The sequence below is a fragment of the Mchenga conophoros genome, linkage group LG17 (genome assembly GCF_057382185.1).
Source record: "Mchenga conophoros isolate Kocher_MC1m ecotype Shallow Benthic linkage group LG17, M_conophoros_male_GT1.1, whole genome shotgun sequence".
Lineage (NCBI taxonomy): Eukaryota > Metazoa > Chordata > Actinopteri > Cichliformes > Cichlidae > Mchenga > Mchenga conophoros.
In genome coordinates, this window is record NC_140542.1 from 7,281,885 (window position 1) to 7,297,576 (window position 15,692).

The 15,692-nt window shown below is 42.0% G+C and overlaps 1 protein-coding gene across 1 annotated transcript in view; it reads left to right on the plus strand.

The window, feature by feature from the left end:
* The first annotated feature begins 9,516 nt into the window (after window positions 1-9,516).
* LOC146555009 (inactive tyrosine-protein kinase transmembrane receptor ROR1-like) overlaps window positions 9,517-15,692 on the plus strand; it is a 138,052-nt gene continuing 131,876 nt past the window's right edge. The window contains exon 1 of the mRNA XM_085250988.1: window positions 9,517-9,925. Within this exon, the coding sequence (XP_085107114.1) occupies window positions 9,820-9,925 (106 nt within the window). The 5' untranslated portion in view covers window positions 9,517-9,819. The remainder of the gene's footprint in view (window positions 9,926-15,692) is intronic.

Genomic DNA, 15,692 nt, shown 5'->3' on the forward strand with positions numbered 1-15,692 from the left:
GCTGACCTGGTCCAAAGCTATTAGATATCCAAATGGCTTTCTCTGGAGCTGGCATGGTGCCGTGTGGGTTTTTTTTTTAAGAGCAGCCTGTTCATTGCTTTCATACAAGAAGAGGGCGATGTGGCAGACAAAGACACTATTCTCAAAGGCTTTTTGCTCTCTAGTCATGTTAATATAAAGTATTTGAAGTAAAGTAAGAAATAGTTTTAGTAACACTTAAATACATGAGATCCTTTTACTCAGTCATCTGTATCACAATTCAAGGATTGACCTTCATTTTCTAGGTAGTTTGAGAATGCTGAAGGTTAGTATGCTGAATGTAATCAGATTCTGAGGTAGTTTTGACTGTTATGTGCAAAAATGAGCAGCTCTTCTGCTGCACTCTGTGTGATGCATACATGGCATGGTGATGCTTCGGTTAGCACTATCACCTCACAACAAGAAGATCATGGGTTTGAATCCTCAGGGTGACTGGGACCGTTCTGTGAGGAGTTTGCATCTTCTCCTTGTGCCTACGTGGGCTCTCTCCTCCTAAAGATGAAGCATTTGTTGGAGATCTGATTGTGAAATCTGCCTTTTGTTTTAAATTGTCTCTTTTTTTGTTACCACCCTGTAACAAAAAACACATTTCTTCCTATTTTTTTGTTGAGTGTTCAAAAAATGCCAAAGTTAACACAGACATTACAGTAGATAAATAGTATCTGAAAGTAATGTCTTTAAAAATCAGGGAAAAACATCCAGTCCCAGTCCCCAAGAAATGGACTGGTTCTTATACGGCGCTTTTCTACGCTATCTGAGCACTCAAAGCGCTTTATACAACTAATTCATTCACCCTATCACACCCATTCACACAAGCACTTTTTTTTCTAAACTGTTAGTGCCTATCTAACATTCATACGCATTCACACTCTGATGGATGCATCGGAGATCAACATGGGGTTAGTATCTTGCCCAAGGATCTTTGGCATGCAGAGTGGGATCGAACCACCAACCTTCCGGTTAGTAGCTGCTCTACCACCTGTAGCTACAGCTACAGCTCAAACCCTCTATCACTGGGTTAAAAGACCACAGGCCTGTTGCCCGGATGTCTCTAGTCATGAAATCTTTTGAGAGATTGGTTGTGACCTAGATGTAGGACATCACATGTCCCCTGCTGGACCCCCTGCAATTTACCTGCCGGTCCAACAGTTCGGTGGATGATGTCAACATAGTGTTGCACTACATCCTGCAACACCATGACTGCCCTGGCACAAATGCTAGAATTCTGTTTATAGACTTCACTTCAGCTCTTAACACCATCATCCCTCAAGTCTTCCACTCCTAGCCTCCATCTGTCTGTGGATCACAAACTTACTGACAGACAGGAAGCAGATGACATGACGGTTATCAAACTCATCAAGGATGGCGATGAGTCTGCATACAAACATGGGGTTGAACAGCTGGTCCTGTGGTGCAATCGGAACAACCTAGAGCTCAATACGCTCAACACTGTAGAGATGACAATGGATTTCAGGAGGAACCTTCATCCAGAAGTGGTCACCCAATATAGACACAATCGTCAAAAAGGCCCAGCAGAGGACGTTCAACCTGCCTCAGGAGATCTTCAACAATCCAGCCTGTTCTCTGCTCATCCATCACTGTATGGTTCAGATCAGCCACCAAACAGGACAAGAACAGACGACCATGAACAGTGAGGTCAGGAGAAAAAAATCACTGGTGCCGACCGACTTCCCCTCAATTCAGGATTTGTATAAATCCAGAATACGGAAACAAGCAGGCAACATCAGTGCAAGACCCATCACACCCCATTCCAAGTCCTCCCCTCTGGAGCACTGTACAGCACAGCAAGCAGATATATGTACAGTGTTTTTCCACAGGTAGTCACTCTGATGGACACTAATGACACTCACACAGCGTCTGTACCTAAAATATCCACCATCAAAGTGTACTGTATATACTGTTTTGTTTTATCTTATCTTATCCGTCCATCCATCCAGCTCAGTTCCTTGTGTATGTGTAGACATACTTGGTCAATAAAGCTGATTGTCATTATTATATTTTAAGTCTGCTGATGCTTTATCTAAAAATGTAATACCCATTACACTGAATACAACAACTGAAGAAATGTAAAATTTCAAGAAGTTTTCAACACCAATCCTTCCATGTCTGTGTCTGTGTACAAGTTACTGCATATGAACTGCATTTGCATTCTGTGTGCTCTGTTTATATGCATTTTAAGGTGGATTTGTGTGCGCTCTCTGTACCTGCATTGTGCATCTTGCTTTTGTTTTCATTTGGTACAAAGAGCAGATGAATGTTACTTCTCATAAAAACACCTTCCATGGCTGCTGTGAAGCATCTCTCATGTGCTGGCCTTCTTTTTAATTACTCACTGTACAGCAATAAGCCAAAAAACAAAAACAAAAAATCAGCACAAAACCCCCCCAGCTCAGAATAGGCGTGGTTCAAGAGACCTTTGAAGGTATTCTGTGGTCTCAGGATCCAAGACCACGGAAACAGATGACCCAGTTTTGAACCACATCTGCCCGTTATAGGCCCTTTAAGCAATGAGCAGAGGTTAGGATGGGCGCTTTGATCTGTCTTTTGCTCATGCTGTTCCATTGGTTCCACAGTCCCAATGAAAAGTCTTTGCTCTACTTATATAATGTAAATGACACTATACTGTATATATTTTTAATCTAAAGACTGGAAAAACATAGTGTTTTTATTTGATGTTCTAGTTCATTTTCTAGATGTGAACAAGTTTGAGCTCAGTGTGTGATTTTAAAAATGTCTTAGACACCCTAAAAAATGGCATTGATGGATGTAGAGGCACCGCATGAGTCATCGCCATCTTTACACTCTCAACTTTCCGGGTGTGGAGCTGAAGTGTACAGGATGATGTGTGAGGCTATAAAAACTGGGACAAGATGAGTTCTGACCACACAGTTTTACCAAACATTGCACGGAGCCTGGATGTGGTCCAGTTAGAATCCCTTCCAACTCTTCCTCTGGCTCTGCAGGTAATAAGTCAACAAATACTCCAGGAGACACCACACTTATGCGGCCCATTGTCCTGTGGAGTGTGTGTTTGATGAAGGGGCTATGGGGAACCGTGTCAGAATTTAAGATGAAAGAAACGTGGGTGCTGAGGTCTTACCACAAATCAACAAGCTAAAATTTACCGTTGCAGACGAGACAAAAAAAAAGTCATTCTCGCATCGCTCCATTTATTCCCACTCCATACACAAATACAAACAAAACAAAGAAGATGTACACAACAATCAACTGCAGCCCTTTACTCTCCTGCTCACTGGAACTTCACATGATTTAGGACCTTGTAGAGACAGGAAAAGGACAATAAAGCGTTGCCTTGGCACCGTTGCATACACTGACCTATTTCCTGGAGTTTCTCTTGTAGGAAATTTGATATCTTTTCAGTTCCTAATTGTATATCACAAAGGTGCTGCCTGCTCACAGTGAAGAACTGACAGAGGGAAAGAGGCCCCTGCAGTTCTGCATGATGCATGCTGTTGTATCAGCACAGATTGTAGTGTGTTCCTTAAGAAGTTACATTTTGTTTTGGGGGGTTGGTGGGGGTGAACACAGACGACGCAGTGAGGCCAGACAGTCTGTCAGCTGTTTAAAGATGTCTAAACTGTGGTGAAAACCGTCCTCAGTTATCCGCCGCTCAAAGAATGCGCAAAGTGCTAACACATTTTCAGCGTTATTGCAAGGAACGTCAAGTAAAAGTGCATGCTGTTAGTGTTATTAGGATATAAAGAAAGAGAGAACATAGTGAGAAGATGTAGGAAGGCCATTTTTAAGGCCTATCATTATCGCCATCATCAACTTTCATGCTCTTTTATTGACTGAGACATCATCGCCTGGTTTTTAACAAAGAGCCTCCCTGTCCGACTGCTGTGGCCACAGCAGAAAGCCCAAGGGATCTGCTCTTCAAAGAGCCCTTTAGAACCCCGCTCCACTCCGACATGAAAGTTCGAGGATTTCAGCATGCATGGTTGCAATTTTAATAATCTTGTCCTGCTTTGGTCAAAATGAAGTCGACAGACATCAGGCAAAAAGAAAAACAGGCCAATATTAGATGTAAACTCACTACTTGGTCAGTGCAATAGCGAGGTCTCCCCCCCTCCAAAGCCTCCTCCACCCTGCTGAGTCTCCCTACTGTGGAGAAAACCTAAACACTCATCCGGCTGCTTAAACTGAAAATCTCGAAAGGTGCTTCGCAGAGGGGGAAACGGGGTTTACAGATGGTGCACGTCACCTCACACTTTTCTGCAGACTGCAATCAGTCATGCCCAATTTCTTCTGGTTTGACAGTTATTTAGGGTTATTTAGTTTGAATTTGCTGTCCGTGTGATACCGCTGGAGAACAAAAGACCTTTGTTGCTTATGTGAAATCATGCAGATGCAATAAAGGTCTTGGGTCCTCAAGACACTCCACCAGAAGTTCTCAAAGTGGCGACCTGACATACAGTGGGGCAAAAAAGTATTTAGTCAGCCACCGATTGTGCAAGTTCCCCCACTTAAAATGATGACAGAGGTCAGTAATTTGCACCAGAGGTACACTGCAACTGTGAGAGACAGAATGTGAAAAAAAAAAATCCATGAATCCACATGGTAGGATTTGTAAAGAATTTATTCGTAAATCAGGGTGGAAAATAAGTATTTGGTCAATAACAAAAATACAACTCAATACTTTGTAACATAACCTTTGTTGGCAATAACAGAGGTCAAACGTTTACTATAGGTCTTTACCAGGTTTGCACACACAGTAGCTGGTATTTTGGCCCATTCCTCCATGCAGATCTTCTCGAGAGCAGTGATGTTTTGGGGCTGTCACCAAGCAACACGGACTTTCAACTCCCGCCACAGATTTTCTATGGGGTTGAGGTCTGGAGACTGACTAGGCCACTCCAGGACTTTCAAATGCTTCTTACGGAGCCACTCCTTTGTTGCCCGGGCGGTGTGTTTTGGATCATTGTCATGTTGGAAGACCCAGCCTCGTTTCATCTTCAAAGTTCTCACTGATGGAAGGAGGTTTTGGCTCAAAATCTCATGATACATGGCCCCATTCATTCTGTCCTTAACACGGATCAGTCGTCCTGTCCCCTTGGCAGAAAAACAGCCCCATAGCATGATGTTTCCACCCCCATGCTTCACAGTAGGTATGGTGTTCTTGGGATGCAACTCAGTATTCTTCTTCCTCCAAACACGACAAGTTGAGTTTATACCAAAAAGTTCTACTTTGGTTTCATCTGACCACATGACATTCTCCCAATCCTCTGCTGTATCATCCATGTGCTCTCTGGCAAACTTCAGACGGACCTGGACATGCACTGGCTTCAGCAGCGGAACACGTCTGGCACTGCGGGATTTGATTCCCTGCCGTTGTAGTGTGTTACTGATGGTGACCTTTGTTACTTTGGTCCCAGCTCTCTGCAGGTCATTCACCAGGTCCCCCCGTGTGGTTCTGGGATCTTTGCTCACCGTTCTCATGATCATTTTGACCCCACGGGATGAGATCTTGCGTGGAGCCCCAGATCGAGGGAGATTATCAGTGGTCTTGTATGTCTTCCATTTTCTGATGATTGCTCCCACAGTTGATTTTTTCACACCAAGCTGCTTGCCTATTGTAGATTCACTCTTCCCAGTCTGGTGCAGGTCTACAATACTTTTCCTGGTGTCCTTCGAAAGCTCTTTGGTCTTGGCCATGGCGGAGTTTGGAGTCTGACTGTTTGAGGCTGTGGACAGGTGTCTTTTATACAGATGATGAGTTCAAACAGGTGCCATTCATACAGGTAACGAGTGGGGGACAGAAAAGCTTCTTACAGAAGACGTTACAGGTCTGTGAGAGCCAGAGATTTTCCTTGTTTGAGGTGACCAAATACTTATTTTCCACCCTGATTTACGAATGAATTCTTTACAAATCCTACCATGTGGATTCATGGATTTTTTTTTCACATTCTGTCTCTCACAGTTGAAGTGTACCTCTGGTGCAAATTACTGACCTCTGTCATCATTTTAAGTGGGGGAACTTACACAATCGGTGGCTGACTAAATACTTTTTTGCCCCACTGTATTTCAGTGTCCGAAATTCACCACTCCTCCACCATAAATTTACTTAAGCAGAAGTATATCTTCAAAAGAAAATTCCCTCTTGCCAGCTTTAAACTCGGGTATGAAAGACTTCTTACATGTAACGAGTTAAAGTGCAGCTGAACACTCATTTGTCATGAATTGCCATATTTATTTACATGAACTGACCGCAGCCCTGGTTTCGATCAGAGGATCAGGCAGCTGTTTCAGTCGGCTGCTTTATATCTCTCAACCATCGTAATCAATGTATTCCTAATTTCCTCAGCTACTCCAGTAGTTGCAGACCAAGGAGACTGCAAAAGTGTGCTGATATACAATCCACGGCATTAAAGAAATTTAACACAGAACAGTCTTGAGAGAGCTTGAAGTTTCTGGATTTGCTTGTTTGTGAGTATTTGATGGTTTTAACTGAAACTTCATTTAATCTGTCATTTCAAGAGAGACTTGAGAACAATAACAATTACAAGAATGCAGCTAGCAGATGGAAATAACATAAATAAACAATACAAGAAATGGATAAAAACAGTTGCAGGAATCATAAAGCGTGCAACAATGACGCTTTGAGAACACCAAGGGGTGTAATTCATTTTAGGACAGCTTACAATTCATACCATTTCAAGTTTAAGGTAACTGAAAACAGTTTTTCCAATGTCAGCGGATATCTCAGGTTAAACAAGAAGACTGGTTTTGTAGTTGGAAAAAGACAGCAATCTTTCAATTCGAGACAAGAGTCTTGTTTATTTAAAGGTGTTCAGTATAAGTCAGTCAAATTAAATCCCCAGGGACTTGTAAGGATCAGCAATTAAAGTTTTGGCTACAGAGTGAACAGAGTCACACAGTGGAGAATAATGTGTCTAAAGGGCACTTGTCATACTAACTGCCAGCTCCATGTTTTTAATTGTCAGGTTCTGCTGGAGTATCTTTGTGTGCTTAACAATTCCAAACAATCCTTATTTGTCACACTGGGCCTCTGTGCAGACACTCAGTTCGCCCACGGACTGAAACAGACCTTTTTAGCTCCATTTCACCTATCTTTAAATTTGACTGACTGCCTCTTGTAGACAGAAGGTTTGAAAAGCATGTGGGTGGGGCTTCTGTTCCCACAACCAGTGCTGTGAGCCTGAGATGGCCACATTAGGGATATCTACCTGAAGATGAGCATTTAGGGAAGTCTGAACCCCTGAGAGCTTTTGGCTCATTTGGGTTGCTTTGCACATATGATGAGATTATTATTGAAACTTTGTTCATGTTTAATGTGATCCATTTATTACTATAACAGATTAAATAATAATAAACGCAGACCAAGTCAGCTTTAAGGACTTTAGTTAATTTTCTTGTGTCTGTTTCTGTTTATTTGTGTGTTTTCTATGTTGCAGTGCACTGACCTCTTAGGGCCACTGTACAGACCACTGAATGCACCAGGGTTTACGGTGGGTTAGAAGAGTGTTATCCCTGTACTCTGGGATGACTTTGAGTCTATATGGGTTTAAGAAAGGGAAAGAGGATCATGAGACAGGCATGACATGTTCTGGACTCTTGGGGCTGACAAAGTGCAGGGTAAAGTACTGCTGCTTGCGAGCAACCCACTTCTTGAGTCTGGCAAATAATTCAGTGTCGAGCATTATTTATGCACACTGTTCCTTTATTCTGTTACAGCTAAATCAAAACATACCTCAGAGAGGATGATGTTTCCCTCTAATGAGCAGAGGTGGGTCGCTGCACTGGAGAACCAGAGATACTAAATTGCTACCATTCTTTTTCCTGCTCCCCAAAATGGCTTTCAAAATCCTCCGTGCACACACACACACACACACACACACACACACACACACACAGAATCCAGAAGTCAGCAGAGTGAAATTAAACAGAATGTGGATTTACAGAGGAGAAGTGAATTTGGTCAGTCGTATTGTAAACGTCTGAATAGTTATACTGAGATGTGTGTCTGTGTGTGTGTGTGTGTGTGTGTGTGTGTGTGTGTGTGTGTGTCCAGGCACAAGAGAACATTGTCTTTTCTTTCTTTTTGTAACTTTCCAGCTTTCATCTGTTTTATACACTTAATGCATGTAAAATGAGTTAAACATTTGCATATGTTGTTTTTTAGTATGTTACATTATTCATCTAATTAAAAATATTAAAGAAAAACTATACTGAACAGCACCAGATGGATCATTATCAGTTAATACAGAGAGATCAGTTAAGCTCCATTTGCAGTTTCTTAAATCACTTTAATTTGATCTTCTAAAGAGTTAGCTCACAGGAAACAGGAAGTGGTGTTCGTTTAAAAAAAAAAAGACTTCAAAAAGTGTGAAGGTTCTACACTTTGTTGGAAAACCTAAACGTTCCCTTAAACATCATTAGTGCAATAAAGCACAATCATAAGGGTAACTTCAGTTCACACTCCTTGAATTTCTTATAAGTGTATTTAGCGTGTATTTTTTTCATTAGAGAATATTTTCCTTCTTGTAACCACTGGACCTTATAAATCATGTGTACCAGTGACAGCTCGAACAAAAAGGCTGTTTAGTGCCTCTCAGCCTGCAGGGAACTGAGAAGCTTTCTTTGGTTATTTAATTACCTCCACCAAGGAAGTTATGGGATTGGTTTGGTTTGGTTGCACTAAAAAAAAAGGGATTTGCATGAACATTTTTTACCAAAGGTGCAGCCGATCTGGATCTGGATCCAGGAACTTTTGAAAGGACTCTTCACCATGGTGAAATTGGGTACAAAGATGCACAGATCTCGCAGTATCTTTACAATCACATGTCAGATTAAAAAGGAAAAAGCAACTGGTAGACTTTGATTTGATGTTCTCAAGAAAATATGACTTCTGGATCCAGGGAATCTGTTTACACGTGGCTTAGAGGGAATGCTGTCTTCTTTTAATTGTTGATTTTTGTTTATTAATTGCTATACTTTATTTATCTGGAAAAGCCCCAAATTGTACATAACAAATATAAAATGGGTCAATATATAAAACTATGCAACCAATATGCAAATTTTTAAAAAAGAACAACAAATACGTTCGTTTTTTAAGTTTATAGGATGCACTTTATAGTTCGATATAAACAGCTGTAGATATAAATTCAGTTGTCGTGAATTTTACGGCAGAGATTTGAATCACTGATCTCTTCTATTAAGCGTTTTAGTGATTGAAGTAAAGCAGGAAGCACAAATGCGGGGTCTCCATCTAAAAACTGAATACTCCTCAGATATTTCACTCACAGATAAAAAAAACACACACGAGGTAGACTCTGACCGCCCTCCGGACAGTTCCTGTAGTGCACGCACGATGGCGACACTTGGCTAATCAGAGCCATGTGGCTTCTGTGGGCACAACTTCTCCCGATGAAGTTTGCTGGAAGGATTGCGCTCAGTCGGAGAGGGAGAGAGAGACAGACTGAGAGGAGGCAAAGCGGAGCTGGGCTCGAGCGAAGAGGAAAGGCACAGAAGCCAGGACAGACGGAGACAGCTTTCTTCAAGAAGCACCAATTTGTTTTCATCCTAGGGAGAGTTTTGGTGGGCTTTGAAAAAACTGCTGAAACGACCTAGAACTGATCAAAACGCCGAGCTTAGAGTGGTTATTATTATTATTGTTGGGGTTATATTACTTTTTTTTGTAGGGGGACGGACTCGAAATTGATTATTGTGTGTGGTGGATGTGAAAAGCGTGGAAAGGTTTAACACACAACCGAAGGAATGTATCTAAACCGGGCAGCGGCGAACCAGCGACTCTGGAGATGTCCACCATGCGCGCTCTGGATCGCCCTGCTCCTCCAAAGTGTCCTGGACCTGAGCGCGTCTGGTGAGTCTCCCAAAACTTTTTTTCCTTAGCCTTCACTTCTAAAATCATCCATTTTCCTACTCTCCTCTGCTGACATTCAACTTTCTAATCTGTCAGCCTTGACGAAAAACTCCTGCAAGGGCTTCCAACATGTTCCCAACGCGCTCCGCTGCGGCGTTGCGCTTCTTTTATTTTAACGTGCTGTAAAGACGGTTCAAGCCATCCATCCCCATGTTTACATTTTGCTTGTATATTTTAGGCCGACTTTTTGTCTGTGGCTCCTGAAATCATCTGTTAAGTGACCCCATACTGCCGGCCATCGTTCAGCCTCTCTTCTCATGCAAATGATCTTTGGTTTTTTAGATTATCGTCCCATTGTCATTCTGAAGGCTCGGCACGGGGAAATACTCCACTCCAGTGGCGGACAATAGGGGGGCTCTTAACGAGTCAGCTGGATGCCCATTGTGCCCACTCTAACCACGCCCCTCAAAAATCTGAGCGTTAAAGATAAGGAATGTGTGAAGGCTTATTTAAAAGGCAAACAACCACTGCATGTAGTGTTAGGTTTGGTTGATGGCGGGAGGGGTTATCGCTGATGAAGGCAGTATGATGGGGATGCATGCATGGGCTCCAGAAGCCTGTGGCCTCTTGGAAACAGGATTCGGTTTACGTATACGTGTATCCTTCAACACAGACATTTAAATAACTCTTTATTATAGTTTATTTGTGTGTCCGGACTCTCTCACTGCAGTTTGCACTGCACAGAGCCATGTGTGCCTGTGCAGTGCTGGCATCTTAAAGTTAAAGATGACCTGATAGCAAATGCGAGTGGCCTGTGGCTGATTCCCATAAGTGTGATTGAACTGAGTTTGAATTGAGTTTGAATTGTTTACGAAGCTGCTCCTGGAAGGCATTTTCCTCCTTTGTCCTGGCTTTTAAGTGTTTATAGTGTATGAAACAATCCTCCCCATCCAGACCAGTAGTGATGAATTGTCTCCGGAAAGTTTTTCGGGGTTTGCTTGGATTATCCCCGTCCTCCATAAATGCCTTTTCAACTGTTATTTACAGTGAAGGTGTGCAGCATTTCCTGTATTGGGCATCAAGCATTTCACCAAGGCCTGTCTTTTTTCTCTCTTTCTCTTTCCTCTCTGTATCCTCAGTCCTCTCTTTTTTTTGCTCTGAGGCAGAGAGGAATGTTAATTCACATTACTTAAGTGGATGAGTTAGCTATAACTTATTCCTCAAATGGAGTTTAATGGTTGAATATGAAGTGGAGAGGAGCCAAACCCCCTGATCCTTTAGGTACTTCATATCTGGAAAGAGACAAGTGGAAATGACTGTTTTTCCCACCCACCCACATACGATCCAGAGGGAAAATACTCTGAAAATTAATTTTGAAATACTAATACTGTTTTCCATGAAGAAAACTCCCATGGCACCCTCTTCAACTAATATCATCTATAAACAAAAAAAGCTTCAGAATCCTTTTCTCCCAGAGATAATCGGCAGCTGCTGCTTCCAGTGACTTTCATTCTGATTTTCTCTCTCCATTTAAATGAATGTCACTTTATGATGAAACTTACTGGTGTGCTGCACATTAATGACACTCATTTGCAAGCTTTTTTTTATCCCTTAATCACAGCAGCTCCAGGATATGTTTGTGGACAATGCTGTCTTTTTCGGCAGAGTCAGAGAGGAACAACAGTGCGGTTTCACTGTAATCAAATGTTAAGACAATAATTCCGGACAAAGTGATCAGGGGCTGTACTGTGGTTGCAACGGAGCAAACGGGACAAAGAGGAATCTTTAAAGTGTGGTCGTTGTTGTCTTTATTTGCCGCCGTCTGGTGCGCTGGGCAGGCTGTGTGCTTCCATTGAAGAGGTCGGAGGTCACAAGTCTGTCACTGTAGTTTAAATGCGAGCATTTCCAGGAAAGGTCAGGCGTTTCCCCGGCCGCAGGGAAGGATTTTGTTTTATATGGTGGACATGCAAAAGGGTGTGCCAATTAGTGGTTAAAAATCTGTGCACCCTTTCAGAAAACATTTTAAACCTAAGGAAATACTTTCTTCATTTGCAGGATTAGACAATGTCAGTTAATGTACACCATTGGCTGATTGTAGGAAATTTGATGATTTTCCCCGTGCATTCCCTCTACTTGCCAAAAGCAGTTTAGGCATCACTATCAGCCCTCAGGGTGCTAAAACCAACAGATCGTGAGATTTTATTCTTATAGGCACTGCTTCACTTGTAAATCACAAATGTTACTGCCATGCATTTGTGCAGAGTGGGGGACAAAAAAAAAGGCCACCTAAAGTTTAACAGGGCTTTTTATTTTTTGTCCAAACATGATTTTATTTTATTTTTTTATTTATTTTTGCTGTGCCAGCAGGGCTTTTTTTTGTTTGAATCACCTGAGTTTGAACCCAGGTGGAACCGCGTGGAAATCAGATTTCAGCTAAAAGCAGCCATGCTAAAAAGTCCCACCTTTTTATTTAAACATGGAGATAAGCACTGCATGTTCATCTGTCGGCTCAGTGATAATCTTATGACAAATTCCTAAAACCAAATGGACAAAAAATGTTTTAAATCCATGTAAACTGTGTAAATGTTCCTGAATGTGGGACATTCACCTCTGGGCATGAAAAGGTCCAGTGCAGGGCAGGGACTATGGGAAATGTGTTTAGAATTGCATTTAGCCGTTTAATAACACTTGGGAAGGCTATAAATCATGCCGGGTGGAGCTGACGCGGTACAGTTTTCAGTGGGACACACTGTTGACAATAAAGGCACTTCACCCCTGGAAAATCCAATTGGTCTTACAGGCTGAGTGTGTAGGAGCTTGTCCTGGTGCGTCTGCCACTGACATGCCTATCTGGACTGTTTTATGTCTCCTGGTGTTTTCTTAGACTCTTATTTGGGGGAACAGACCACATGAAGTGAAAAAGAAAGCTCAGAATTTGTGGTTTCGTTTCTTTTATGAGGACTTGTTAAAAATTTTACATATCAGCCACTCCTGCTGATTTTTATTTTGTATTTTTTAAGCTGCGCAGTGCATGTGATGGCACGTTTCTCACTTTGAGAGTGCCTATTTCAAATTATTCAGCGTTTTATCCAGATGCTCTGGCAAATGTTTGGCTCGGTCTCGAGTGGTACATCTCTTTAAGATCGATGACCCGGCCGCGTCTAAAACTCCACTCCTCCGCTCTTGACATTGCACATTACACTAAGTCAGGCATCAACTGCCGAGGATCTCTAAAAGCTTTTGGCAGACGCAAAAGAATGTGGCAGGAAGCGTGTGTGTGAAAGAGATGTATGTCTTTTTTTTTAAACACACACACACACACACACACACACACACACACACACACACACACACACACACATCTACATATTTTGAGACAGCTTGACTCAGTTCTGAGTGTGCGAAACTGGGAGAAAAAGCATAGACGTTAATTTAATCAGCACACGCCTGTAAATCATAAGCTTAAACTCTGTTTTATGTCACTGATTTAAAGCGCCGGTGTGTAAACTATGTCGTGCACTGGCAATTACCTACTTCCCACTCGTTATTAGGCACATGTGTTTGCCGAGGCTCGGCGTGCCTCAGTGCTGCCACGGGGCAAACTGTTTTGGAGAATATTGTGTGATAATTGTTTAAATGATGTAGAGCCAGCAGGTAATTTGCTTCCAAATGATAATAAAAAGGTTCAAGATATCAAATGACTCTTTGAGTGCAACTTTTTTGGTTGTTTTTTTCCCCCTAATAAGACCCACAATTGCAGTATTCACATAATAGGAGATTCAGAAGAACTTTCCTTATGTTGCTTGGCTGGAATGTCCTGATAATATGCTGTCAGTAGTTGGGTTGTCAAAGGAATTTTTTTAAAAAGGAGAGCTAGATTTGAGTTTCCTTTCTTTTGTATATCTGCTCTGCCAAGTGAGGCAAAAGCCTTTTTTTTGTGAACGACGAGAAGTGTAAATTTCCTGCATTTGCGCAATACTGGCAGAAACCAAAAAAAAGAGAGAAAGAAAAATGCTCCCATTTCCACAAATCGGACTCAGTGGAGCAGGGTGGTGTTTTAGTGGCAAGGTTTTCCTTGGAGAGGCAGCGTTTAATCAGAGGCTAAAAGCGCTGCACTCAGATCCTCTTTGGAGACGTTTGATAAAGTTTCTGCCACTACAAACTGTAGCCAAGCGTGAAAACCTTTTTCCTGCAATTTACTGTCTGCACAGGAGGTCAGCCTGTTAGAAAGGAAAAAACCTCTACAGGGTTCAGGGAACTGCGGTCTGGATTAAGAAAAAAGGAGAAACAACATCGGTTCAGGCTTTGGTGCTGCAGTTGAGGAGCCAGTGTGTAGATGGCACTTGAATGATTTTAGCAGAGTGAGAGTCTAGACTGAGCGGGGAAATAAGCTGCATTAGGGTGGCGTTCTCCAGAGCAGAGCATTAATTGGCCATATTTTCCCGCTCCCGCCGACTGACCTGTACCGTATACGTCCAACCGCAAATGAACTTGCTTTCTATACCTTCCATTTGATACTTTCTGTGTTGATGTCTTTTGGCTGCTGCCTGGAAGACAAATTACTCCTGCCACATTAAAAAAAGAAAAGAAAAAAAAAGCTCTGTGCTGTATTTTATACACACAACACAATGAGTCCTTTGCTGCAGTTGTAAGGTAGGCTTTAAGAGAGAGACTGTGCTGATGACAAAGTGACACTTTAATGAGTCTAATGGAATAAGCCACACATACTGCATATCAATTTTCCATACGGACTTGGCACGGTTTCGCGTTGTGGACCGTGGGGAAAGGGTGCTGCTTTAAAGAGCTCTAAATGTCACTGAAGCCCCACTCCTTGTTCGAGTTTTATCAAATTACTGCTTTGCAAGTGTCCTTCACAGCTCGTGCTTAATATGTGGAGATCATGCTACATTTCATTTAATAAGGGGTTCGGATGAAACATGGCTTTTTAAACTCTCCTGTATGTGCCAGAGTAAATCTTTTTAAGCCCTGTTTGTCTAGCATTAAGGACTTGAGAAACTCCTACTGGAAGCAGACGGGCAGATCTCAGTTCAGCCACAATTAAATCTTTGTACAACACCAGGCTCCCACCAAGGGGATGAAATACCCCCAATTTAATGGGCGTCACTGCCAAAAAAAAATCAATATTTGTTTTCCATGAAAGATATGTTCACTTTATGGATTATTAAGAGAGATGGCACTGTCATATTTGTGTGCAAAACTAGAAATATGCGTGTCGTTTCTTCACAGCTGTTTAAGTATAGGGTTTGGCATTCTCTTTTAATCTGCTATTTTGTTTCTGCATTCAATTAGTAATATGTTAGTCCATAACACTTAAGTCTGAGATAACCTTTCTATGGCTAAAGCTTCAAAATCCAAAGAATACAAAGATCTAAAAGAGAGAAATGCAGAAAGTCATCAGAGTTGTGATGCTTTAACCACACAATGTGCAGCATTTTGCACTAAATCAACTCATCATCTGGTCACAGCAGCTGGACCGAAGGCCTCAGACCCACATCTGTGGTAGCTGCATACTTCCACTTGGGGGCAGTGTCAAAAATATGTGGAACAACTGATTATGGGTGACACAGTTGTCCATATTTGTGTCGATGTGGGTCCTTTAACATTTAACTTGTGTCTCAGAGAAGACAGATGCCACATACACAGACTTTTTCACTGATTTCTCCTCGGTGGTTCTACGACCTTTATTTGTTGTTGTTTTTTTCATTCTTCCTCTTCGTGGTGGACACAACTTGGATAATTCCCTTTC